The sequence below is a fragment of the Mirounga leonina genome, unplaced genomic scaffold (assembly GCF_011800145.1).
Source record: "Mirounga leonina isolate KUSES-001 unplaced genomic scaffold, KU_Mleo_1.0 Mir_128, whole genome shotgun sequence".
In the NCBI taxonomy this organism is placed as follows: Eukaryota; Metazoa; Chordata; class Mammalia; order Carnivora; family Phocidae; genus Mirounga; species Mirounga leonina.
Window position 1 is genome coordinate 8674738 of NW_023270320.1, and position 26874 is coordinate 8701611.

The 26874-nt window shown below is 41.2% G+C and overlaps 1 protein-coding gene across 1 annotated transcript in view; it reads right to left on the reverse strand.

Moving 5' to 3' along the window:
• The window catches only part of UNC5D (unc-5 netrin receptor D), a 559949-nt gene that overhangs the window by 165946 nt on the left and 367129 nt on the right, over positions 1 to 26874 (reverse strand). Inside the window, exon 4 of the mRNA XM_035004059.1 lies at positions 22058 to 22161. Coding sequence (XP_034859950.1) covers positions 22058 to 22161 — 104 coding nt within the window. The remainder of the gene's footprint in view (positions 1 to 22057; positions 22162 to 26874) is intronic.

The window sequence follows — 26874 nt, forward strand, 5'->3', positions numbered from 1 at the left end:
TCTCTGATTCTACAACGTACATGCGCTCTTTTCATTTTGACACTTTGAAATCAGGACAGGTCTTATAGTTAACATCTTAAAATTAAAAAGTGGCCTTTATTCAGTGGTATGTAAAGTAATGGTTCTTCTTACAATGGATGTCATCTTAAAATCTATGAAATATGGCATTATCTGTCACATAAAGACCAAATGCACACCTTTCCTCCAAAAAAAAAAAAAAATAGAGAGTGACAGTAAATACAAAAGGAGTGTATATTATTTTTATAAAGTACTATCAACTAGAGAATGATATTTGAAATTTCCTGCAATGATGAATATTTGAAATCTTGGGTTATTCTCCACAGAAACAAAAGGGCTGGATTTTGCTAAGTAAAGATGGCTGCCTTCTCAGGCAGAAGAAAACCAACACACTATAAATTATTCACCAGGGCAAAAGACGGTGTGACTACTATGAGGGGAATGGTGACAAATTAATACAATAAAGATGCTCTGAGTGCACTAAGAATTTGCAGGTCCCCCCGCCCCCCGTTCCTCTGTCATTGCAAGATGATGAATCAAACAAATTAGGGCAGAAATTACTAGATTAATTAAGCCAGGTGATTATGTGCGAACGTTACTGTTCGGAACTCGTAACTCTACCTTAAAGGTCATTGGGTTTTACTCTAGAGGGTGTGTATAAAGCCAGGAAGAAGAAGCTAATATGGTGGAACCTCTGGAAAGCTTTTTTTCACTTCTTTTTTGAGCTTAAATATACCCAAGTACATTTGTTCATACCTGTGCTTAATTTAGAAAGATGAATGCAGTCGTTGCCTTCCTAACCACTTCCTAGGGGATGGGTGTTGAAGGGTAGGTGGGAGTGGAGCATCAGGTTTCTACAGACGTAGAGTTAGCACCCACTAGGTTACAAGTACTGAGTGTTCAGAGCCGGTCCGCAGAATCTAAGTGAATCTATCTCTAGGACCAACAATTCAGATGTCTGGGCGAACATACAAGCAATTACAAACCAGCAAGGTAGTTTCATACAGAGATGTGGGCTCTACATGTATATGTAGGTTTGCCTGATAGTATTATCCTGAAAACGTTTGAACTCATACAGAGAAATAATGAAATATCTCTTGCTAGTGCACTGAGGATGCCTGGACGATACATATTCCTAGTCGGTGCTCTAGGGAAAGTAACAGCAACAGAGCAAGTGGAAATTGTACCTTGCTAGCTCTGCTTTAATCATTTTCAAGCACTCCGATCTTTCAGATGGCTTTGAACCTAAATGAGCTTACTACGTGTGCCCTGTTATAAACGCAACACCTTACAGATTCTAATTAATCATTTTCATTCATTTCTAGCCTAGGAGCATGGTTTCCATGGTTTACCAAGCACCATAATCACATATACGCATATAGCTAATCAGAGTTAAATTCCAACGGGAGGCTGTATTTTAATCTTTTGGTTATAATTACAGTTTGAAACTAAGTCCCACACAAAATGCAAGTGGACATTTTTTAAGGATTTCTAAGATACCATGATGATTATTTTAGCATCTGTAAGCGACTGAGAGTAACGCCTAAGTTTATGCCTTGAGACTGTCTTAAACGTTGAGATTTCCTTCTTCCTTTGCCTTCCCCCCGCCCCCCCCCGCAATCTGAGTGGCCCAAGGGAGAAAATTCCATGAGGTATTCTGTAGACACAATAGAACATGGGGTCAGCTGCCCCCTTAGTGCACACGGTTCCCTTTGGTATTGATGAGAATGCCACACAGACATCATGCGGAAAAAAGACCCCACAGGTTCTAAACCACAGCTGAAAGACAGTCCTGCTATCTGCCAAGGAGCAATTTAATTAAACCCTTATTTATTGTCACTCACTCCAGTTTCATGGGTTTCAGAGAGCAGCAGTAGCACCCATGTTTGCTTATTACAAAACCAGCCTTGCTTACTTTCAACAGGGCTTTTCATCAATGATCATTGAGACATATATTGCACACTCTGACTTGAGAACTGAAGCCGGTATGTCCTCGATGAAAAATGAAACACACTTACTGTATTTGTAACTAATGTTCCTTAAAAGTAAAGCAAATATTGATATTCCAGGCACACATAAAAACCAAGATCTGTAACTAAGTGTGTAAAATGCACACTGCACGCATTTAATAGTCATACCCCATTTTCAGTAACAGGAAACAAGGTACAATGACTGCTATAATTCACCAGTCCTTTTTTTTTTTTTCTTCAGCAAGCACCACATTGTTTTATTACAATATAGCAATCCTGACACATTACATTTTACAGTATGTGTATAAGAACCATAAATACACTAGCCCATCTAAAATATGCAGCAATGACTCTCCCAGCTTTAGTGATACTTCCAACTTTGCTTTTTTATGTGGGTTTCACATTTTGTTGATGTGTTTGCAATGAAATCAGTACTGCCCAGAAGAGAAATTATTTTACATTTCCATTAAAAGCTACAGTAGTAAATAAACCATCAGCGTTTATGTAGATATCTACTAGAACACCGAGGAGAGCCCATTAAAGTGCCAAACCCTGTGTTAAACATTTGATAAAAGGGTATCTGAAAGGCACATTCCTAACATTTCTTTTCAAGTGATAGAGTTTTAAAGATATTTTATAATACTGTACCGACCTCTGCAGAACACTCAAAAATCAAGGCAAGTTTATGTTTGTTGGTAAAGCAGCTGCAGGGCACATCAAGGTGCAGAGCCCTGTTAGGGCTGGGGATGAAACAGTGATGGGAGAAAACAGATAAAAGGCTATCAGAGGCGGACGTTCACAGACTGCTGGCTTGAACCACACACACACACTCAAAATAAGCGTGTGGTCGATTACAATAATTAAGGCATGATAAATAATAATTAACATTCCCGTAATTGAAAAGGCCCTATTTTAAAGAATAAATTAACAAGGAGGTTTAATGTCAAATGCATATATGGAATGTGACTCAAAACAGCAGGCTGACTGTGGAGAGGAAAGAACCACAGCAATTAGTTAATTTGGAGAGAGACTGTGAATGGTTTTAAGATGCCCCATTTAGGGGCGCCTGGGTGGCTCAGTCGTTAAGCGTCTGCCTTCGGCTCAGGTCATGATCCCAGCGTCCTGGGATCGAGTCCCGCATCGGGCTCCCTGCTCCTTGGGAGCCTGCTTCTCCCTCTGCCTCTCTCTGTCTCTCTCTCTCTGTCTCTCATGAATAAATAAAAAATAAAATCTTTAAAAAAAAAAAAAAAAAAAGATGCCCCATTTAGGTTTTCCCTGAACAAAAGTGCTTGCAAGTTAAATGAACAAGAGTAAGGGAATGCGTTTGTATCCCATCAAACTATGTGCCAGGCAGTGTACCAGTCATTCCTACATACTTCCTTCCATTTAAATCTTAGAACAATCCAGAGGTGGGCATTATTGCCACTTTCATTTACACCAGTGAAGAAATCACCTTAGAGAAAGGAATCTGCCCAAGATCACACAGCCAGTGATTGTCAGAAGGAGGGTGTGAATCCTTGTCTGTTGATTCCAAAAGCCCAGGCCATTTGTTAATGAACATACGAGTCAAATGCAAAAGCAAAACAAACATAGGTCATGCGTGTTGTGAATGAATGATACACGGTATCAATCTTAAAGGCAAATCATGGTCACACCTGCAACAAGAGGTTTACCACGGGGTCTGTCACTTTAATGGGCTCTGCTTTATGGGACGTCCCCGTGGATATCTACATAAACTCAGATGTGCAGCTTTTAATGCAAATGGAAAATAATTTCTCTTTCTGGGCAGTGATGATTTCATTGCAAACATATCAACAAAATGCTTAGAGAGGTACTCCTGAAAATGAGAGTAAGGCATAGGAATTGGATAAGAAAAAGGAACCTTCAACTGTTGCTTCTGGTCTAGATGGCCTCTAGCACTGTTCTGTACCAGCGTTCCCCGAAGATGGCAACATCCATCGTTCATTCACAAAATCCATCATCTATGATGACTTTTTTTTTTTACTTTTGCAAAATGAGACCAATACGATGAACTTATTACAAAGCAAAATTTATTTAAAATGTGTAATTCTTAGATTGCATGTTGTTTTTAAATGTCCTTGTCTAAATGAAATGATGGTTATGGAAAGTGGCTATTATGATATAATGTCCTTCCCTGAAAAATAGTTGAAAGCTGGCAACAATTGGCCAGTCCCTCCTCTTCGAGAGGGGTGAGGGGAGTAATTTTACCAGTCTGTGAAATTCAGAAGTTGGAGTCATTCACTGCTCTGAAAGAGAGAGGCCAAGCAATGGCATAAGCTCACTACCATGCAGCTTGAATGAATAAATGGCGAAGCCAAAGATGAGGATGTTGAAAGAGAGAGGAAGAGAGAAAAAACAATTTTGGAAAAACTCAGGCATAAGGGAATAATGAAGTCATCACAAAAAATAATAAAAATAAAATAAAATGTACACCTTGGGTGTTCACAGCACATTCTCCATTCCTGAGCCCAAAGTAATAGAGATTTTACTCAGCCAAGGAAAGTAATAAGGGGAACACAAAAACATAAAAATGACTCAAAGCTTGACACACTGGATGTATTGACCAAGTGCTTCCCGGTCTTGGCTTGTGATTGGTCTGACAGCCACCATGGAGAACACAGCGCTGGCTATCACAGAGCAGGCGGCGAGAAGAAATTACCATCCAGGAGGCATGGGGAAGTGAAAAGTTATCCTTTTTGCTGACTCTATCACTTAGAGCTTGGATCCATTAGTCATATTGATTCTAGATCTTCCGCCTTGACTGGTACAGAGCACTTCCAATGACAAAATCAAGTTGTTCACATTCTTCATTGTTTTACTTTGAAAGCAAATGGATTTGTCACTGAGAAAACATGATTCCAACAGTTGCTACATCCCTAAAATCGAGAGAGACTGGGATGGTTTGGAAAGAATGCATTAGCCCTGACTGGAATATGATGGACTATTACACTTCAGTGGGGGTGGGGATGAAGTTGGACGACAGGGTTTTAGGAAGACAGAATAACCGAGGCAAACCTCAACATGACCTTATACCAGAACATGTTACAGTGGGAGGGTAACACAGAGGCAGGGCTAGATCCTCAAACTTGCTAGTGGTATGCTGTGAACAAAGAGAAAAATTTAGAAAAAAATAAGGTGTTAATAGATTCCACTATCTAATACTACAATAACCAATAACAATAGCCATTTACTGTGCGATGTGCTAAGAACTAAAGTAAATGCTGGAAGATATTATCTAATTTAAGTCAATCTTCACAGCATCCTTATGAGGCTTTAGCATCCCATTTTGCATATGAGGGCCCTGAAGTTCGGAAAGGTTATAGAATTAGCCCAAGATCATGCAGCTAATAAAAGACAGGGCTTGGATTAAGCCACACCTGCCTGACTTATGATTCCAAGATATATCCTTTCAAATAACATGCTGATAGTAAATAATGCCTCCCTTGGATTTTAAGGGACCGCCAAAAGACTGTTTTTTTTTTCAACCCCTTGCCTTTCAAGTAGGAAAGGTAATAGCTCCATTTAAAGAAACCCCAAGGGATTTTAATTTTTCCTAGTTATGAGGCTGAGAAGGGGATGTGGGACCCACGTCACATCTCCTCTACCATCATGTCAAAAGGAGCTATAGGACGACGATGCAAATCTTGGCTTTTGAAGGGACCACCCTAGTGGAGACTGAGGCACACACTCCAGGAACACGTGGTTGTCTCCATTGTGCACCTTTTGGGGTTGTCAGCAGGCTCTCTGCTCTGAGGTGACTTCCTCCGCAGGATGGTGACTTGATGGGATTCATCCTGGGTGTACATTTTTGAGCCACCAGTTTAAGTCCACAGATGCAGTCTACAGTTGTGTGACGTGGCTTTCTTTTTTTTTTTTCCCCATGTGAAGCAAACTGGACCATCTGAGGCATAGAGGCAGAGTGTAGACAATGACCACTCTTTAGGGAATAGAACTTACACCTGCCCGATTCAACGTGCTTCTCATAATGATCTCTTTATCTGTCTTTTCTTGCATGTGTTCACCTCATCCTTCACAGTGCACCTCATGCCCACCCAATATGTGTATTTCCTTGATTAATCAACAAAATCTAACAATCACTTTCACCGGAGTGAAAGCATCCCCTTGACACATACGTTCTGTGCGCCTATTACATGCCAGGTACTGTGCTGGGGCTGGCTATAGAGATGAATATGGCATGGTTTCCACCGCCTCAGTGTGATCACAGGCCAACAGGCATATGTGAACAGCTATGTGTTGATGCTGGGCTCAATTCAACAAAAAATTATGGAGCACCTGCGATACGGCAGCCAATGTATTAGACACTGTACATAGGATCTCAGTGGGATTCTAACCTAGAGCAAGAACTCCGTGTCTCAGGGATTCTCAATGAGGAGTGACATTTGGCAATGTCTGGAGACATTTTTGGTTGTCACAAAATGGGGTGTGAAGGTCGAGGTGCTGCTAGCCTCTAATCGGTAGAGGCCAAGGACGCCATTAAACATCCCCCACAGAGCAGGGCGGCCCCCCAACAAAGGAGTATCAGGCCCCAAATGTGAACAATCGTCAGGCTGAGAACCCTGCTCTGTTCTATGCTCCTCTGAGTCCAAGTTAGTGTTAAGTACTGAGTGAACAGTACCAGAAGAGAGAAAGGAATTATCTTTGATAGAAGCTATCCTCAATTGCCTCAGGATCCACAGTGGCTTCCGGGAGCCAGAAAGTCAACAGAAACCAGGAAACTCAGGGATGAAAACCCAGTAATAAGAGCATGATTAGGCCCAGGTACAGAAGTGAATTAGAGGCAGATTTGAGACTTTAAAGCAGGCAAATCAAAGGAATAATGGTCCCTGCACTCTAAATGCAGGAGGGAAGGTAAGCCAAAATAGCATGAGGAGACTGGACTGAATAAAGCCCAACTGAACAAATGCGTACGGGGCGAAAGCAAATGCAAAGGGTAATTGAGACAATGGGGAAAGGGGAGGATGTGAGGAGAAACTCACTTCACATGAGGAGTTGCAGAGGTAATCTAAGAGAAAACAAAAGCTCTTTCCAAGACTACGGTTCCAAAGAACCTTTGAGAGGATATCCACATTATCTGGATGTAAAGATCCTGCCTCCTGGAAACAATAATGACAACACTCCACTGTCCTTTGTCTGCTTTAGTGAAATACGACGTGGAAGAGCCTGAAAAGCCGGAGTTGCGCTCATGCCTCTAATGGGCTCAAAGACTCTGGCAAAGAGAAGGAGCCCAGCATGTTTCAAGGAAAATAGGGAGCAAGTACAAAGGAGGTAAATGATACCTCAAAGGCTTTGTCAAATAGTTCGGGAAACCCACTCTGAATACAGAGGTGAAGGGCTGGTGCAGAAGCATCTACTGACATAAAGATGTCGACCCCTCTCTTCAGCTGCTACTTTTGTTTTTTTTTTTTAAACAGAAGTGGTGAGTGACTCTTATAGGGAATGCTCAAGCTGGAGTGGTCTTTTATTTATTTATTTTGAAGATTTTATTTATTTGACACAAAGAGAGGAAGAGCACAAGCAGGGGGAGCAGCAGAGGGAGAGGGAGAAGCAGGCTCCCCGCTGAGCAGGGAGCCCGATGCGGGGCTCGATCCCAGGACCCTGGGATCATGACCCGAGCCGAAGGCAGACGCCCAACGACTGAGCCACCCAGGTGCCCCTACTTTGGGTTTTTTGTTGTTGTTACAAAATCATGTTTCTGTGAATACAAAGCTTTTTATTTCCTTCCTGATCTTTATGACTTTTTAAAAATTAAATTAAATTTTTTTAAGTAAACTCTACCCCCAACATGGGGCTCAAACTCACAACCCCAAGATCAAGAGTCCCACCCTCTAGGGGCGGAGCCAGCCAGGCGCCCCGATGACTTTTCTCATGTGTTCCATATTGCATTAGGTAAGACAACCAGGGTTTCATGTTAGCTGTAGGTTTGGGGGGAGGTGGTATTTATCTATCACCGCTATTTCTTTTAGACAGCATCTAGTGGGGCATTATTTTTTGATCCAATCAAACACTCTGTCTTTAACTGGGGTATCTAAACCATTTAAATTTAATGAGATTATTGGTATGGTTAGGTTTAAATCTGTCATGTTACTCTTTGTTTTCTATTTGTCCCATACATTCCTTTTCTTTCATAATTCTTTTGGATTAAATATATTTTATTCCACGTATCTCCTTAGTGTCTTACTAGTGATTATTCTTGGGTTTGGTGCTTTAGGACTGATGGCTTCAAGATTGGTGGTATCCACCTTTTTTCTTTTTTTTTAAGATTTTATTTATTTATTCATGAGAGACAGAGAGAGAGACAGAGGCAGAGGGAGAGGGAGAAGCAGGCTCCCCGTGGAGCAGGGAGCCCGATGCGGGGCTCGATCCCAGGACCCTGGGACCAGGACCTGAGCCGAAGGCAGTCGCTCAACCGACTGAGCCACCCAGGCGCCCCTGAGATTTTTTTTTTTAAGATTTTATTTATTTATTCGACAGAGAGAGACACAGCGAGAGAGGGAACACAAGCAGGGGGAGAGGGAGAGGGAGAAGCAGGCTTCCCGCTGAGCAGGGAGCCCGACGCGGGGCTCAATCCCAGGACCCCGGGATCAGGATCTGAGCCGAAGGCAGGCGCTTAACGACTGAGCCACCAGGCGCCCCTGCTACGTTTGTCCTGAAGCAGGGCGGGGGAGGGCCCCCACTCGGTGAGCTGCGTAGTGTGAACGAAGGGAGTCCAGGCCCTCATGCTCGGAGGTGTCAGCATCAAGGCTGGTGAACACAAACGTCTCCATTGTCTGCACTTCCTCCCATCGGCAGAAATGACACGAGGGTTTGGAAAGACCGGCTGGCTACTCGCTGGGGCAATGGAGGCCGGGACGGTAGTCAGGGTACTGTTGAAAGCAGGCTTCTGCTGTGGATTTCTTATTCTCATTCTTGAGACTTTCTTCTGCCAGTTCCCCATTATGTACAAATAAGTAGTTTTGAAAAAGTTCTAGCAATGACACAGACACACATGTATTTAAAACTTGCTACAGGCTTCCCTGTTACAATCTGGGTCCTTGAACTAAAAAATCGCATGGACAAGGAAAAAACAGACAAGCAAATAAATGTGGTATCTCACTTCTCTGATTCAAATCCTTCAGTGGCTCCCCCCACCACTTATGAGGAAAAAGTCAGTTTTTCTGGATGGCAGACAAGGCTTCCTCTGATCGGAACCCTCCCTACAACCTAGAGTTTCCACCCCAGTGATTCTTCCACGTGTTCTTTAGGCTCTCTCAAAACAAAACTAACTGTACTTCCTGGCCAACCATGCTGTTTCATAGCCATGTGCTTTTGACCATGCTGATCTTGCTCTCTGAATGTCCCGTGCAATGATCTCTTCATCCTTCAAAAACCTGTATGGGAATTACATTTTGCCAAGTCCTGGTTGACCACTCTGGCCAACAAAAATAATTATAAAACTTCTATTTTGTTGTTCTTATTCTTATAGGGAATACACTGTCTTAGATCGTTATTTACATATTTATCCCAGTTATTGGATGCTGGAGCTAGTCAGGAATAAAGACCAACTCTCATTTGTTGTTGTATGCCTTGAGCAAAGAAGCCATCTATGAAAGTAGTAAGAGATTAAAGCCGTATTAGACCACACAAAAGACTGTCCATGAATTGTCTTGAAGTCATGCTCTGATACCCAATACCACAAAGCTGACCCAGCACCCATGGGTAGGGTGATACAATCGAAAGGACTCAACATTGGAATCAGACCCATCCCTGCTGGGATCTCTTCTTCCTTGCTTACCATGTGCATGGCATATGGCCAATAACAAGAGACACTGTTGGGTTATCTCAAGATTTGGGCTTTGTAATCAAAGAGAATGTGGCCCCTTACTATCTGAGGGACTTTGGGGCAGTTACTTCACCTAAGCCTCAGTTTTCACATCTATAAAATGGAAATGATAATTCAGCTGAGAGAATGAAATAGGATGACATATGGTAGTGCCTACAGCAGAAAGCCTGCCATGTGGTCCTCGATATATGGCAATTAACGATGATCATTAACGGGGAGTCTATTGTCTTGGCAAATCACAATACTGAATGACATGGCATATAAATGCAACCCATCATGGTTAGCCCCCATCTCTACTTTGAGGTTTCTTTTCCCCACTAGCTTTGTTATCCTTTTTACTGTTATCCCTCCATAGCACCAATTCCTGCTGCCTATTATTTGAATGGCTTAATTAAAAATGAGAATGTGAGTTCCCAGGCTATGAAGAAAGAGACAATTTTTTTTCCCAGGCAAATGTACAACGTCCATTACCACATAATACTTCACCCCTTACCCAGATCCGTAACAACAGCATTTCAGGCAGTGCGTAGATGACAATGTTAAAAGGAAAGATTAAACTGACCACCTAGCCTCATACATAATTGATGCCCCAGAGTGACTGCTCCTGTCTAATCTGGGGGGCATGATTCTGTTCTTCCGCTTCCCTGCAGTGGCATGCCAGAGCTGCCTCCTGAAGGTGATCTCCAAATGATACTGTTGAGCCAGCATATGAATCGTCCGTCTGACACTTACCGCACACGGAAATCAAGGTTTAAAACATCGCTTGTAGCTAGCGCAAGCCAGGGCTGGCAGTGCATGGAGGGTGAGGAATATTGCACACGATTAATACACGTGTCTACAGAGATTCTGTTGGAGGGACTGACAGCCAGATCTCTAAGTCAATACTGAATCAACAATTCAAGGAACAGGTCCAATTTAGCTAAACCAGAGTCAAGAAAGTCTCAGTTATATTTAAACCGAAATTCACCATGGCAGGGGATTTTTTTCTCTTTTCTTTTTCTTTTTTTTTTTTTTTTTGGAAGCTTAACTGATAGAACCAAGTGAATCTGAGTTATGTGCGGATTTGAGCCGAGCAGCTGTTAAGCTGGTGCGCCTGTAATCTGTGGTGTGCGAGCCACTGCAATTCAGACAAACCAAAGCTCTGGGAGTTTCAATAAGTCACTCTCCTTCACTCAGTGTACTTACTGCACTGAATCTAAGGTGGCTCCATGGGAGAGATCACAGCTCCTTTAGATTTTACAAAGTGGGGAAGTTTGAGCGCTGTGCAGTGTAATGTAAGAGGCCATCTAGGCTTCTTTCGGCAGGCACAAATTATGGAACCGAAGCGAAACTGCAGTCCGATCAGCTGGGTGTAGCTCAACAGTACCTGCAGGCAGGTGCTTAGTCAGCAGGTCTCTACCCCACGAAGCCAAAATGGGCACGCTCTATTTTACAAGCAGTTACATGAAAAATTGCCCGGGGGGCTGATGTACCTTCTAGTCGCCCACAGTTAACTAAAAACAAAAGACATTATAGAAGGTGGCCCTTTCTCCCCAAAAAGACCCTATAGGCAGTGGGTAGGATTTGGGGATCATGGCAAAAGATTACCCGGAGAAGCTGATACAGTGGCGGCTGTGTGTTTCTGTTTTAATAAGGTCTGCCTACAAAACAAAGGCATTTGCTAAGTGAATCAGGAGGGTGTGTGCTGTGCTTCACAGAAACATTAAAATCCATGCTGTCTCAGCAGGATTGGGATGGAGTTCTTGATTCATGCCCATGGAGCATTACTGCTGAATTACAGAACCGAAGCTCTTTATGTGGAGGCCTCCCAGACTGCTTTTACTTCTGCATAATTCAAGATATAAAGACTGTTTATTGCCGCTAAACTGTGAAAAAAGGCGCAGGACAGAGAAATAGCTCTCCGCCTTCATTAGGTTAATTTAGAAATCATACATTTCCTTTCCTTATGTGTTTTTCTTTAACTTTTTTACTACTGACTGATTGCTAGCTTTCTGATTTTTCCTCCAAACCGCCTTCCCTCTTGATCCATTTGCTTCTTCTCCCAATTTGAGAAACCTTAAACACAATATGCAAATTTTATATTTCTGAAAGGATAAAGGATGTAATTTCCTGTCAAGGAAAAAAAAAATGAAGAGTAAGATAAAGAGATATTCTGTTAGCAGGGTTTCTGCATCCCATCAAAGCCTGCTCAAAGTTGTCACTGGCACTGAGCCACTCTGCAAAACCATCTCTAGAACTTGAACCGATGTGGATTCCAATGCCATCAGGTGATGGGGTTTAACTGCAATTGGGGAGCAATAAGGCTCAGACCTGTAATCACAGACATGAACAACAACATGGAGGAAAAGCAGCAGACTTGCATGTGTGCACACTCATATATATTTACAAATGCCATTATCTTACCTTAATACTTTTAGCTGTGTATGCATGAAACGAGATGGTGGACTAGTTATTGCCAGGCATGGATCTTACTCAGCTGGTACTCAGCATGCAATGTCTGGCACATAGAGAAGCTTCATCCGGTGGATTTAAAGAGAAAAGGCTCAGAAGCCAGGTTATCTGAGTTCAATTATTGGGTCAGTCATTTAGTAACTGTGTCCTCCAGTAAGGTGCTTAACCTGTCTGGGCCTCAGTTTCCTTGTTTATAAAACTGGCAGATTATTAGCACCTACCTCAGAGAGCTGTCAGGAAGATTCAGTGAACTGTGCCTGGCATAGAGTGCATATGCAATAAATGTTAGCTATATAGTTTCTGCATTAATTTATATCTGGAATAAATGACTCTTTAAATAGAGTCATTGCATAATGAACTCTCAGAAAGAGAAATTAAGAAAATGGTCTCATTTGCAATTGAATCAAAAGAAGTATAATGCCTAGAAGTGAATTTAACCAAGGAGGTAAAAGACCTGTACTCTGATAACTATGACACTGATGAAAGAAATTGAAAATGACACAAATAAATGGAAAAACATACCATGCTCATAGATTGGAAGAATTAATGTTGTGAAAATGTCCATACTACTCAAAGCAATCTACAGATTCAGTGCAATCCCTATTGAAATACCAGGGGCATTTTCCACAGAACTAGAATAAAAAAAATCCTAAAATTTGGATGGAACTCCAAAAGACTTCAAATAGCCAAAGCTATCTCAAGAAAGAAAAACAAAGCTGGAGGTATCACACACTTCCAGATTTCAAACTATACTACAAAGCTATAGTAATCAAAACTAGCACAAAAACATAAATAAAGATCAATGGAATAAAATAGAGAGTCCAAAAATAAACCCAAGCTTACATGGTCAATCTTCATCAAAGGAAGCAAGAATATATAATAGGAAAAAGACAGTCTCTTCAATAAATGGTGTTGGGAAAACTGGACAACTACATGCAAAAGATTGGAACTGGACCACTTTCATACATCATATACAAAAATAAACTCAAAATGGATTAAAGACCAGAATATAAGACCCAAAACCATAAAACTCGTAGAATGAAGCATGGGCAGTAAGCTCTTGGGCATTGGTCTAAGCAATATTATTTTTTGGAACTGTCTCCTCAAGCAAAGGCAACAAAAGCAAAAATAAACAAATGGGACTACATCAAACTAAAAAGCTTTTGAACAACAAAGGAAACTGTGAATGAAATGGAAAGGCAACCTACTGAATGGGAGAACATGTTAGCAAATAATATAACCGATAAGGGACTAATATCCAAAATATAAAGAGAACTCACACAATTCAACATCAAACAAACAAACAAACAAAAAAATGAAAGCAATCTAGTTAAAAATTGGTAAAAGGACTTGAGTAGGCATTTGTCCAAAGGAGACAGATGGCCAGCGTGCACATGACAAGACGCTAAACACCACTATCAGGAAGATGCAAATCAAAACTACAACGAGGTATCCCCTCATCTGTCTTAGAATGGGTATTATTTAAAAGACAAGAAATAACAAGTCTTGGAGAAGATGTGGAGAAACCCTCACATACTGTTGGTAGGAATGTGGAATGGTGCAGCAACTAGGAAGAACAGTGTGGAGGTTCCTCAAAAAATTAAAAATAGAACTACCATATGATCTAGCAATTCCACTTCTGGGTATTTATCCAAAGAAAACAAAATAAAATTGAAAAGATATATGCACCTCTACGTTCACTGCAGCATTACTCACAATAGCCAAGATAAGGTGACAACCTAAGTGTCCAATAGATAAATGGATAAAGATGTGGTATGTATGTGTATATATAAAATATACCCAATGGAATATTGCTCAGCCCTTCAAAAAAGTGAAATCTTGCCATTTGTGATAACATGGATGGACCCAGAAGGTATTATGCTAAGCCAAATAAATCAAAGAAAGACTAATATTGTATGATTTCACTTATATGTGGAATCTGAACAAAACAGAAATAGACTCATAGATACAGAGAACAGTTTGGTGTTTGCCAGAGGGAGGTGTTTGCAGTGGGAAGATGGGCAAAATCAAGGAAGGGGATTAAAAGATACAAACTTGCAGTTATAAAATAAATAAGTCACAAGGATATAATGTACCACATAGGGGATATAGTTAATAACATGTAACATCTTTGTATGGTGACAGATGGCAGCTAGATTTATAGTTGAGATCACTTCCTAATGTACACAAATGTTGAATCACTATGTCATGTACCTGAAACCAAGATAATATTCTATGTCAACCACAGTTCAATAATAAATAAATAACAGAGATACTACTATATTTGCCTACCTACAAATTGTAGCTTTCAGAGTCCAATGAGTCAATACGTGTGAAAATCTATGTAAATTTTAAAGTGATACCTTAAATTTAAGAGTTTATTCTTGGGTGCCTGGGTGGCTCAGTCAGTTAAGTGGTTAAGTGTCTGACTCTTGATTTCGGCTCAGGTCATGATCTCAGAGTCATGAGATAGAGCCCCACATCGGCTCCTTGCTGGGCATGGAGTCCACTTAAGGTTCTCTTTCTTCCTCTTCCTCTCCCGCTGCCCCTCCCACCCCCACTCTCCCCCCTCCCCCGCTTAAAAAAAAGAGTTATTCTTACATGTACCACACAGCCATTGTGTAAATATCCATCCATTAAGTCACAAACACTTGCCAGGTGCATTTGTATTATCTGCTAAGGGGGGTGGGAAAGGACAGTGAAAAGTATAATTTGCATCTCCTTATCCTGAGGGGAATTACCTTAAGGAGACAGGACATACAGTCATGAAAAGTTAAATATGAGAGGAAGTGGGCTGGGGAGAGAAAACAAAATGCTCAAAACAATATGCTAATAGAAGTCTTCGGAGGGAGGGAAAAAATGCTGCCCTTCCTTGAGCAGTCCACACCAATCAGATTAGGGGTCTCTAAGAAAGACTGTCAGCTGGGATGGCCAGGGTAGAAGTCAGAAACCAGCTGGGTTAAAACGGATCCTACAATACCATGCATACTATAGATATATGTCAGAGGTTGAGGGCATTCCAGGCAAGGAGAAACTGGGGAGACGCAGAGATAGGACTGTAAATAACAGAGAGTAGTGCTTGGTAAGAAAGAGATGGAGTGTGTGAAGCTAACCGAGGGGATGAAGATAAAAAGAAAAAGGAAGGAAAGACTAACAACTAGGCAACCTTTGCAAACTCATTGTGGGTCCCTGCCCTTGGCTTTGAGAAATGCAATTCTATTTTCCTACCCACCCACCGCCCCCCGCAGGAATATAGAACAAGAAGAAAAGAAGAAAATAAATACAAATCAGGAACTTCAGATGTCTTCTCTCCTTTTCTTCCTCAGTAAGGAAAGAGAGCCTCCCAGATAAGGATGTAGTAAAAGTCAGTATGTTAATAAGATTTACTTAAGGACAAATTTTAACGATGAGGGTATTTGGGCTGTAGACAGTCACTTTTTAAATAACTTATATTAACCTCATTTTCCCATCTGTCCTGCGATAGCAACTTTTTTTTTTTTTTTTTGGCAGAAATGTTTTTAGAGAAGTAATTTACTGGCACTTAATTACTAGTATTTAACCAATTCAACATTCTCTTTTCTTAAGAGTCCATTAGGTTTCTATTACAATATGATACATTCTAATCAAATGTGGCTTTCTGCAAAGGTCCTCACTGTCAGTCTCCTCAAAGCAAAGTTTATCTGGACTATTAGACATTCTCTCTGCTTTGGCTGCACCAAATTAGATTAATTATTTATACCTGAGGTCCATTGCTTCAGAACTTGGGCACCTCACTTAACATTTCTCTAGTGAATTATTTAGAGTCTTATTTTTAAAATAAAGTTCTCATTTCATAGTCTGTTTGATTGAGGTTAAACACAATAGTCTAGTGATTCTTGTATTAAACAGTTCAATGTCATAAGATTCTCTCCTGGGTTTTATGCCAATGAACACATTTGAAACAAATGAACCTTTCATTAAGAATACCCTCACAGGGGATAAGAGCAAAGGGCTTCTGACTCAAAAACTGTCTGGCACGAGGCTGCGCAGAATTATTAAAACAAGTCATAGATAGTATGTGGCTTCTACTGTTTATACATCAGGAATAATTAAGAGAATTATTTTGCAGATAAAGAAAAAATATATTAATGTCCCATAACTTTAGCTCATAGTGACTTGCTTTATTCCAAAGGTCACTTTGAGGTATGGTTCAAAGGCATCCTTAAAGACATGGCAGATGCACTGTAATAGGATGCTTGACCGCAAGCAACAAACTCTGCACTGGCTTGTGTACGCAGAAGAGAACTTTATTAAAAAAAAAATTAGTAGTATCCAGAGCCTCTAGGAAGGCCAAAGAGCCAGGCCAGGTGCCAAGCAGCCAGGGAAAATGTTCAACCACACCGTAGGGAAAGGGAGAATCACTTGGCAATGTCCTGACAGTTCAAAAAAGATGACACTGCTCACCTCTTCACCCGATTTGTGCAAGAACACCAGACTCATAGGGGACTAACCACAAGGAAGACTAGACAATCCTTTTTTTTTTTTATTTGTCCTTTACCTTAGAAATGGAAGACAAAAAAAAAAAAAACTTCCACAAACATAAGAAAACATATCAAATGGTCCACCAAGTGCACCAAGATTAATAGAGCTTCTCAAAATACCTTTGATTTCCACCTGGGCATCTGGAAAGGAAAGGCTCTCCTGCCCCCAAATCCCTGCCCCCGCCTCCCCCTTCCCAAATGCCCCTACCACCAATAATTTGGCTACTTATACTTGTATGACTCTGACACACTTTACGAAACCGAAAGTACATTCTTCCATTTCAGTCCTGGAACCTCCCCTTGCTATACACGCATTCCAACCTAGTGATCAGTCAATGACACCAAATCAGACAATGATGTGGTGCCCAGCAGAAAGAAGGGAACCTTCTCCTTACCCACACTGTGCTGACTGATAGGAGGAATTCTTAATCTCAGGAAACAAACTGAGGGTTGGAGTCGGGGGTGGGGTGGGAGGGATGGGGTGGCTGGGTGATAGACACTGGGGAGGGTATGTGCTCTGGTGAGCGCTGTGAATTGTGCAAGAATGTTGAATCTCAGATCTGTACCTCTGAAACAAATAATGCAATATATGTTAAGAAAAAAAAAAAAGAAGAAGAAGGTAGCAGGCGGGGAAGAATGAAGGGGGCAGAATCGGAGGGGTAGACGAACCATGAGAGACGATGGACTCTGAAAAACAAACTGAGGGTTCTAGAGGGGAGGGGGGTGGGAGGATGGGTTAGCCTGGTGATGGGTATTGAGGAGGGCACGTTCTGCATGGAGCACTGGGTGTTATGCACAAACAACGAATCATGGAACACTACATCTAAAACTAATGATGTAATGTATGGGGATTAACATAACAATAAAAAAATAATAATTAAAAAAAAAAAACAAGAATAGTGCCTGGTTCAAGCCTAGAATCCCCTGTCAGTTGCTTAGGTTTGGGGCCTCAATTCTCAAAGACATTGAATTATTTTGAGTAGGTTGTTTACCTTGATGTGAGCAGAATTAGCCTTAGACACTAAGCCTTTATGGCAAGTTTTATTGTCCAAGGCAAATATAACCTGTTAAGATTTACAGGCTTTATTAACAGCAATAACCATTTTATAGCCAACATCAGTAAATCAGGGTTTATTGAGAACTCTACAATTTTAATCTGTGGAAAATCATTAAAATGTCGGATTTTCATTGGACATAATTTCTAACTTTTATGAAAGATAGATTTTCCATATAATTGGGGAGTATAAAAAAGTGCAGTGTGGGATAATGAATTGTTTTGAAAGGAGCAAATTGGTTTTAGCTAAACAACAAGTGTCAAACACTAAAGTTGCTCTCTTTAGTTAGAATTGTCCCAAGGTTAAGGTTAAAAGTAACTGCGTGACAAATATGCTCTAATACACCCAGCTATAGGATGAGCTCACAGCATTTAGAAAAACTTGAATTATCATCTGTTCACATTTCAGGTATTTTGCAGAGTGTGTGACCTATTATTTCATCCAAACCAGTGTGTAAATGAGTCTGGTGAGAATCTTCAAGTTCATATGCTACTTTTTGGAAAGTATTTTACTACTAATAATATCATACATTAGATTCTCCATTGGGGTAAGCGAGATGAACAAACATTGATAGTCACCAGCTTCTGTCAATAACCACTTACTCACTCCATGTGATAGATTAAAAGAGAGGGAAGTGGAGAGCATGCCTTTGTCCTCTGATGAGCTTGAGAAGTAAGAACAGAGGGCTCAGGCAGGAAAGGCAGAGCTCATAGGTAGTCTGGGGTAAGGAGGGATAGTCTTAGCAGCACCCTGCTTTTTCATGGGGCTGAAAATGTGCCAGATGTCTTAAGGGTCTCAGTTTTAATCTGGTTCTCCAACCACAATGGAGCCTTAACATCTTCTCTGAGAACCAAAGGTTTGTGAATCTTTATAGAAGACTAGGATAAAGAGGAAGAAGAGAAACCACAATAATCCAAACTATTTATTTAGTACTTAAAAACCATTTTGCATATTCTCAGGTTTTTTTCCTTCTTTGCGTAATAGCAATCCTACAAGGAAAATATGGTTCCTATTTCTGGATGAGGAATCTGAGGTTCACAGGAGCTAGTAAATTGCTATAGATCACAGCATTGGGAATTGCTAGTCAGGGTCTGACCCTTTGTGACAATGAGATCTGTCATGGCCAGTGCCAGACATAGGAAAAATGTAATGAGGGTAGAGATTATCCTAGGATCTCTCCCTCCCGCTTTTATATGCCCTCTTTTCTTCTCCTCCATGGCCTCTTCCCTGTAACTCTGGACATCCTGTACTTTCCTATCTCCTAGGACGCATCCAACCGAGGCTCCTGGACGTTGGGAGCACAGAGGCTCCACAGATGTCCCTCTCCCTGTTCCTTGTTCCCCTGAGCTCCCAAAGCCTCTATTTTTTCATGGCGCTGTTCTTTGTTTTACCACCAGATTACCTACCTCAAACAAAAGAACACAATTTACACAAGGTTTAGGATTGGCATATTAGCTAGAAGAAATTTTCACTTAAAAGCCCATTTCTAAGGATGGAAAGTCAGGTAGCATAGCAAACAGAGAGGCTTCCACTGGTCGAGGGGCTCTTAAGCTTCAAAAAGGCTTGGGGGAAACTGACAACCCACAGTCTCATTAAAAACCAACAAAAAATATTAGAGAAGAAAAAAAAGATCTGAGCTTTAAGGTTAGATTGACTTGCTAGTGATCTGAGAGCTTGGACAAGTTCCTATAAGAAGGACATGAAAACACCTACAATTTTCTGGCATCTCTTTTGCAAATCAAATGAAATACTACAGAGAAGGTACTGAACACAGCGCCCAGCACATGGGGACATTCTCCACATGGTAGTTCTTTCTATGCTTCGACACCATCTTCTGTGCTCATACAGGTGAGTTAGTTGTGTAGGAAGTTCTACCTCACAGAGAGAAGACAATTGTACAGGTCTTCAAAGTGCCAAGGAGGAGACCTCCTATGTCACAGCAGGACAAAACCAGCTGACACACCAGAGGTCCTGTCAGGCACAACCCCTTCCAGTGATGACCCCGGGGTCCCACAGCAGGTGGGCATGAAGGGAACCACGTGGTGGAAAGGGAAGAACGTCCGCGCTCAAGGAAGAGAACAGGTAGTATTTTACAGTGACAATTTTGACATAACTGGGATCAATTTCCAAGCAGAGTTCCCAATCACTGCCATCCTGGAGAGTCATGAACTGCAGGATTGTCACCTGACTGTGAGGTCAGAACCCACAGCGGTGTACTCTTGGAGATCTGAAGACCACGTGACAGGCATGGGCAGACGTCTCCACCCTGGGAGACCCCACTTGGAAGGGTACGTACATTCTCCCTTTCCTTCCCTATCCTTGTCCTTCCCTCAGCTTTCTTCTCTCATTCTGCCCTCCCTTCAGCAAAAACACAGATGTTGGTGGTAATAACCGTGTAAGCTATTGCATGCTAAAGGAGCTGTAAATATTGGTGCGTGGATATAGGTATATCGAACTCATAAATTCCAAAGTAACTCAAGTGTTTGGAATTGGGATGCTTTCTCACATTATGATGATGCTATAAATGCTTGTCAGGGCTCCACAATAGCCCATTAACCCACAATGTAGCTGAAACACTCTCTGTATTCATCCTACAAGACAGAATGTACAAAACACAGCTTTCCCCTCACTCTCAGCTCAAAATTTGTTTGAAACCATCCTGCAGCCCTGGCTGCTCCTTGGAATGGCCCTCTATTTAAAATCAGCCAGCCTAGCTCTGAAATTTATTCCTAATAACATACACATGGTTAAAATAAAAGGGTCATATGATGTCAAAGGCAGAATGGGAAGTGCACTGAGTTAAACGCCCCCCCCCCCCCCCCCTCCCATCTCCACATGGACATTTGCAAGTCAGGATTTTCAGAGGTGGGTGGTGTTTTTAGCAAACTGCTGATGCCCAGGTCAGACTCCCGGGAGCACTTGGGTGTCCTGTATGGGAGGGAAACATTCACCTGTGAGCTTAACGCCCTGCTGCCCATCACCCCGCCCTGGAAACCAGAGCATGCTCTATAAGGAACAAGAAGGGAGCAAAAGAAGATCAAAAATCTTTCTGTTTCACATTAAATAAAAATCTAAAAATAAGCATTTTCCTTTCTAATCATTTCCTATCATGCATGGAATGTTCACTTTAATTTTCAAGTCCGTTTACTTCATTTCTGAGCTTTGAATAGTGTCCAGCCAGCATGCTTTCTATCTAAACATGCAAGTGTGTGTGTTTTTCCGTTCCCCTTTATTTTCTCTATTCCTTTGTCCTTCCAATTACAAAATCCCACAGCAATTTTAGCGAATAATGGGAGGCAAAGACTCCTTCTTCTTCTTTTTTTTTTTTAAACCTCTACTTCTCAGCGAATAAACAAACCATTGCTCTGAGGCAGGTTTCCTAGCTTCCCACAGAAGAGCCACAACTGGACTATCTATTGCTCAACTCAGGCCTCCATTTAGAAAAATGATCATTCTACTAAGCATTCCTGGTACTGCCTAGCTTGTCCCTGCCCCCAATATTGCCTTCACGACTGTATTACTCCTCTATCAGGACATCTTTTAAGAGTGACTGAAAGACTTAGGAAAGCTTTCCTATGACCACAATATGTCATCTCTGACAATTATAATCTAATAGCATCTAGAAAACATGCAAGGAGCAAAAACCAGAGTGACTCCAGATTCTAGACTCCCACTGTGAAGGAGACCTGTGGCTACATCACTTTTTATATCTGCCATGCCAGCACAGTGCCTACAGCATAATAAATGCTCTGAACATTTGTTCCATAAGTAAAGAAAAACGAAGTACAAACATTAGTGAGACTTGTCACTAGGGGCTGATCTCCTTCCCTGTGCCCTTTTTCATGTGGCTTTGCCTATTAGAGCTCAGGTTGATCCAGGACCCAATGTACGTATCACGGCATCCAAGGTGACTGACTGAGGACACAAAGGATTCCACCTGTGTCATCTGAGGTCACCAAAATCAAGAATACAAATCCTACTCAGGCTACCTCGCAAGAGCTTTGTGTCAACAACAAAGTAGACGAGAGACCATTTCCCTTTCCAAGTTATTTCCTTCACAATTTCTTCATTGTCTTTAGCGAATGGGTCCAGACAGTAAGAATGCCAGACCCAGGCTCTTTTACTTCACTTAGGACCACACAGAACTTCACTGTCCCAGGTCTGGTCCCATGGGTCACTTACCTCAGCTGCAGGAACTCCCTCCGGAGGTCGGCAATGCAGCACTATCATGCCTTCAATGGGAACCTCCCTTCCCTGCGGATCTTGTTCGAAGTTCTTCCGTAAATCTGCAAAAAAAGTGTGAGGTCCATGACAATTTGCTCTTGTTCACATTTGTTCCAAATACAATAAAATCGCGAACTTAATGTCACAAAGTAGATATACACAGAAAAGTCAGTGGATTTCAGGAATTCCAGAAGAAGAAAATTGTTTTGCCAAATACTCACAAGCACATTTGAAATAAACCTTAAACGGAACTTCCTAATGCTCTATACTGACGTGCAGGAGAAAAGATTTAGTGGGGGAGCAGAACGAAAACAAACAAACAAAAAACAACTCATCATTCCCTGAGTCTCTGTCAATATAATCTGTTTAGCAGCTGATGAAACACTTAGCCTAATAAATTGCTATCCACAGCTATTACGCAGTTGAGATGCATGTGATTTTTTTTTTATTAACTAAAGAATGCCTTATTAATCTGTAACCTCTGACTTTCTCTTAACCCTCTAGTGGGCTCTAGAAGATGGTAATAGAGTGAGATTACCTATTAGTCGTGTGTAACCAGGGAGAATGGGGTAACACCCAACCACAACAAAATCTATAACCCATCCAACCAAACATATAACTAAAAAATACAATGCCCTCCAGTCAAACAGCAATGCTGGGTATCTGTGTAGTGCCCTTCATGGAAGGCTCAAGGCACTTTGCAAACAAGCTTCACTATTAACCTTTTACACACGGAAGGGTGATGTTCGGAGAGGTTAACTGGCCTTCCAGTGGTCACAGAGAACATCAATGGCAACGAGGGAGAAACATTCACCGAGTTTCCTGACATTCAGTCTCTGCCCAGCCCAACTTTCTCAGGGAAAAGGACGCATAGATAGTTCAGAGAGAAAGAGCTTTGCCTTGCATGGCTTTCCACTTGAGCGTACGCTTCAAGAACCAAAGTGGGAGTTGGCCTCTGCTTGTTCTGAGGTGTCACAACAACCCTTTGATAATTTTACAGCACAGGCTTAACTCTTGCCGTCACTCGAAATCCTGGGATAGTAGAGTGAAGACAGCTTTACAAGTCTTTCTCGAAGTAAATGATTCCCCCTCCCTCCCAGACAATGTATTTTTCTTCAATTGAGTATCTCAAATTACAGGCAGTGGATTTATTGATTTAATTTTCCTTAGTGCTTACAGTAACGTGAAATATGTTCCCTGTAAATAGCAGAGCTCCAGAATCAGTTACATCTTTACAAATTGTATAAATACATTAAACTTGCTTTTAGCAAGTCAGAAACACTGGATGAATATCAAGCAGAGCAATCCATGAATTCACTTTCTTCGGAATTCTGCTCGTAATGTTTTCCCTCCCAGAGGCAATCGATGTCTTTTGTCAGTAGTGCTATATATGCAGGGATCTTCATGAGTATATATGAGACAAAAGGTCTGAAAAGGGCTTGCATGGCAGGCAGGGGGCAGGAACCTTCTTCTCCTTTCTCTGCTGTCCCCCGATTCGTAAAGCTAGCTTCCTTCTGTTCGAGATCCGTAAACTGCCATAGCCCTTACGATTCAGAATCCAAGTCTGACTCCAAGCGTGATGAGGGTCAGCTGACTTATGATAAAAGTGAGTGAGGAACTGTGGGTAAACACCGGAATGAAAAATCTCCCACTGCCTGCACAACTGGACCACAAAGTTTCCTTTGCTTTCCCACAAGGAATCTGTGAGTCAAAAATCCCTCCTCCATAGGATTCATTTTTCCATCAGGACCGCACTGAAATTGGTCTAGCATATTATGTGAGATTGACTCTAACACAAGTTTTGCTAACACTCACTTTGCTAATGGAAAGGGTTGAGTTTTTGTGGCTATTTTTGTTTGGTTTGTTTGCCATTTTGTTTTCCTTGATTGCTTTGTTTTCTAAATGAAGCCTTACTTCATGCTGCTACATAATGGTTGCAGCTTTGACAACACCAAATAATCTGTATTCAACCAGATGAAGCACAGAAAATGGATGGTGGGGATTTCTATTCTATCTTCCTCTCCTATTCCCTTTATTTGCTCAGAAGAAATGGGAAAGGTAGCAAAATGCATAGTTTATGGTTAGCTCTGCACTCCAATACGTTAATACAGAGGCAGATGAAAAGAAAACTAGGGCGAAATCATTTTCCCTCCACATTCCAAACTGCTCAACAAAATAGATAAATATGTATATAAAAAAGAAAACCCTGTATTGACCCTGGGATGTAGGAAAGTGTACTTGTCAAGAAATTTTGAGAAAGTTCTAGCAGATCTCCTCCAGCCAGGACCAAACTAAAGAAGGGACCTACCCAACTTCTTGCTCTTCCCCATTGACATTGGAAATCACTGGCAGGGTTCCAACAAGACGCATATAACACTCCTCAGTGTGGAGATACAAAGATTAAAGATTCATCAGCAATGGAGTAAGCGGTCAGGGAAAAAGTGTGGTGTCATGTATCAGGATCCTAACAGGCAGCTGACCATGTACCAGATATCACACCAAGGGAGAAACGCAACTATCACCGAGTCCTGGCCTATACCAGAGGCGGGAACTCTAGCATTTCTGATTCCCAAAGAGGGCGAACAGACCAGACAAATTCCAGCTAACTACTAAATGTATTAAAAACCATGGAAATAAACTCTTAGACACAGAGGTACCTGCTTCCAACTCTACCTCCGACTCTCACCATAGGTCACTCAACCTAATTGAGTTTCTGAATTGGCAACAAAACTAAGTACTTTTGGGGGCGCCTGGGTGGCTCAGTTGGTTAAGCGTCTGCCTTCAGCTCAGGTCATGATCCCAGGGTCCTGGGATCGAGCCCCGCATCGGGCTCCCTGCTTGGCGGGGATCCTGCTTCTCCCTCTCCCTCTGCCTGCAGCTCCCCCTGCTTGTTCTCTCTGTCTCTCTCAAATAAATAAATAAAATCTTAAAAAAAAAAAAAACAAAAACTAAGTACTTTTGTCACCTATATTAGTTCCAAGGCTTGAAAAATTCAGACAGGAACCTATGCAACTTCCAATAGTAGGGAAACCATCCCCCACCATATAAAAACAACTTTTCTACAAATAAAGGAGGCAAACCATAGAACTGAAACTGAGTGGTTTCCTCTAAGACAAGAAACAAGAGGCATTTTTGGATAACTTCTAATTTAAGCTCTTTAAAATCAAAAGGAAATAGCAACTGAGAATCTAGAGTAGGGAGTTATAAATAGGATAACATCTGAGATCAAGAAAACTGCCACTATGCAGGGGGAAAAAAAAAACAACATAAGCGCTGAGTTAGAAATATACATATCATGAAGACTGTAAACAGCATCCTAAATACTGCAGAAAATCAAACGAGAGAGGATCCAGGCAGGAAAATTAAAAAGGCAAAGGGGGACGATGGGGCCAAAAGGAAGGGGTTGGGATAACAGAGCTGCACAGCAGTAGGCATTGGTCCTGGCACCTCAGGGACTTGGAAGAGAGATCCAAGTCAAGACCAAGACCTCTAAGAAAGTCTGCCCATCAGCTTAGTGCTGGCACTTCTGTGGGGCCTGACAAAGCTGGTCCTGGAAGTATTTGGGAAAAATAGTAAGCTGGAAACAAGAAGCAACTGGCACTTCTAGGATGAAGAAACTCTGGGTGAGGGGTTAAATTAATTAAAAAAAAAAAAATTAAAAAAAAAAAAACAAACTTATTTCCAAAGGAAATAAAATCGCTATCGTGAAGAGATGTTGACACCCTGTGCTCATTTCAACATTACTGGCAAAAACATGGAAACCACCTAAGAGTACATCAATGGATGAGCGGAGGTGTGTGTGTGTATTACTCTATATATAGTATGTATATTACATATTACAAAAGAACCAAATCCCACCATTTGTGACAACACAAATGGACCTTGAGGGCATCAGGCTAAGTGAAATAAGTCAAAGAAAGACAAATATTGTATGATCTGGAATACAAAAAAGCTGAACTCACAAACAAGGAGTAGATTAGTGGTTGCCAAGAGCTGGGGAGTGAGGGAAAGGCGAGATGGCAGTCAAAGTGTACAACTTCTAGTTACAAGATGAGTAAATTAGGGGGAACTGACATACAAGATGCTGATATAGTTAACAATGTTATACTGGACACTTGAAAGTTACTGAGTGAGTAAATTTTAAATGTTCTTACTACAAAAAAGAAAAAAAAAACAGTAGCTATGTGAGGTGATGGATATGTTAACTAACCTTATTGTGGTAATCATTCCACAATATAAAAATACATCAAATCATCACAAATCGTAAGTTATACAATGTTATTTGTCAGATATATATCAATACAGCTACATAAATATTTTTTTAAAAAGTAACTATGAAACAAAAATCAGGCTATGACTAAAACTTTTTCCTATATTAGCATATATTAGAGTATAATTAATCATATCTATGTTTTTATTTTTGAGGACAAAAAAGCATGGGCACTAATTTTTTATTCCCAAACAAGTTATTATACGTGAGCAAACTAACAACTATATCGTCTCAGACATGACAAGGCCAAGAGGGATTGGAATCAACCACACCCTTCCTGAAAACATCACCTTTGTAGGTGAAGCTCAAAGTAATGAATTAAGTATTCGGAAGTTGTGGTTTCTAAAAATTTGGCAGTGGCCAATAAAAACCACCTTAAAATGTTTACATCTAAATTTTTTTTTTTTAAAGATTTTATTTATTTGACAGAGAGAGAGAGCACAAGCAGGGGGACCAGCAGACAGAGGGAGAGGGAGAAGCAGGCTTCCCGCTGAGCAGGGAACCC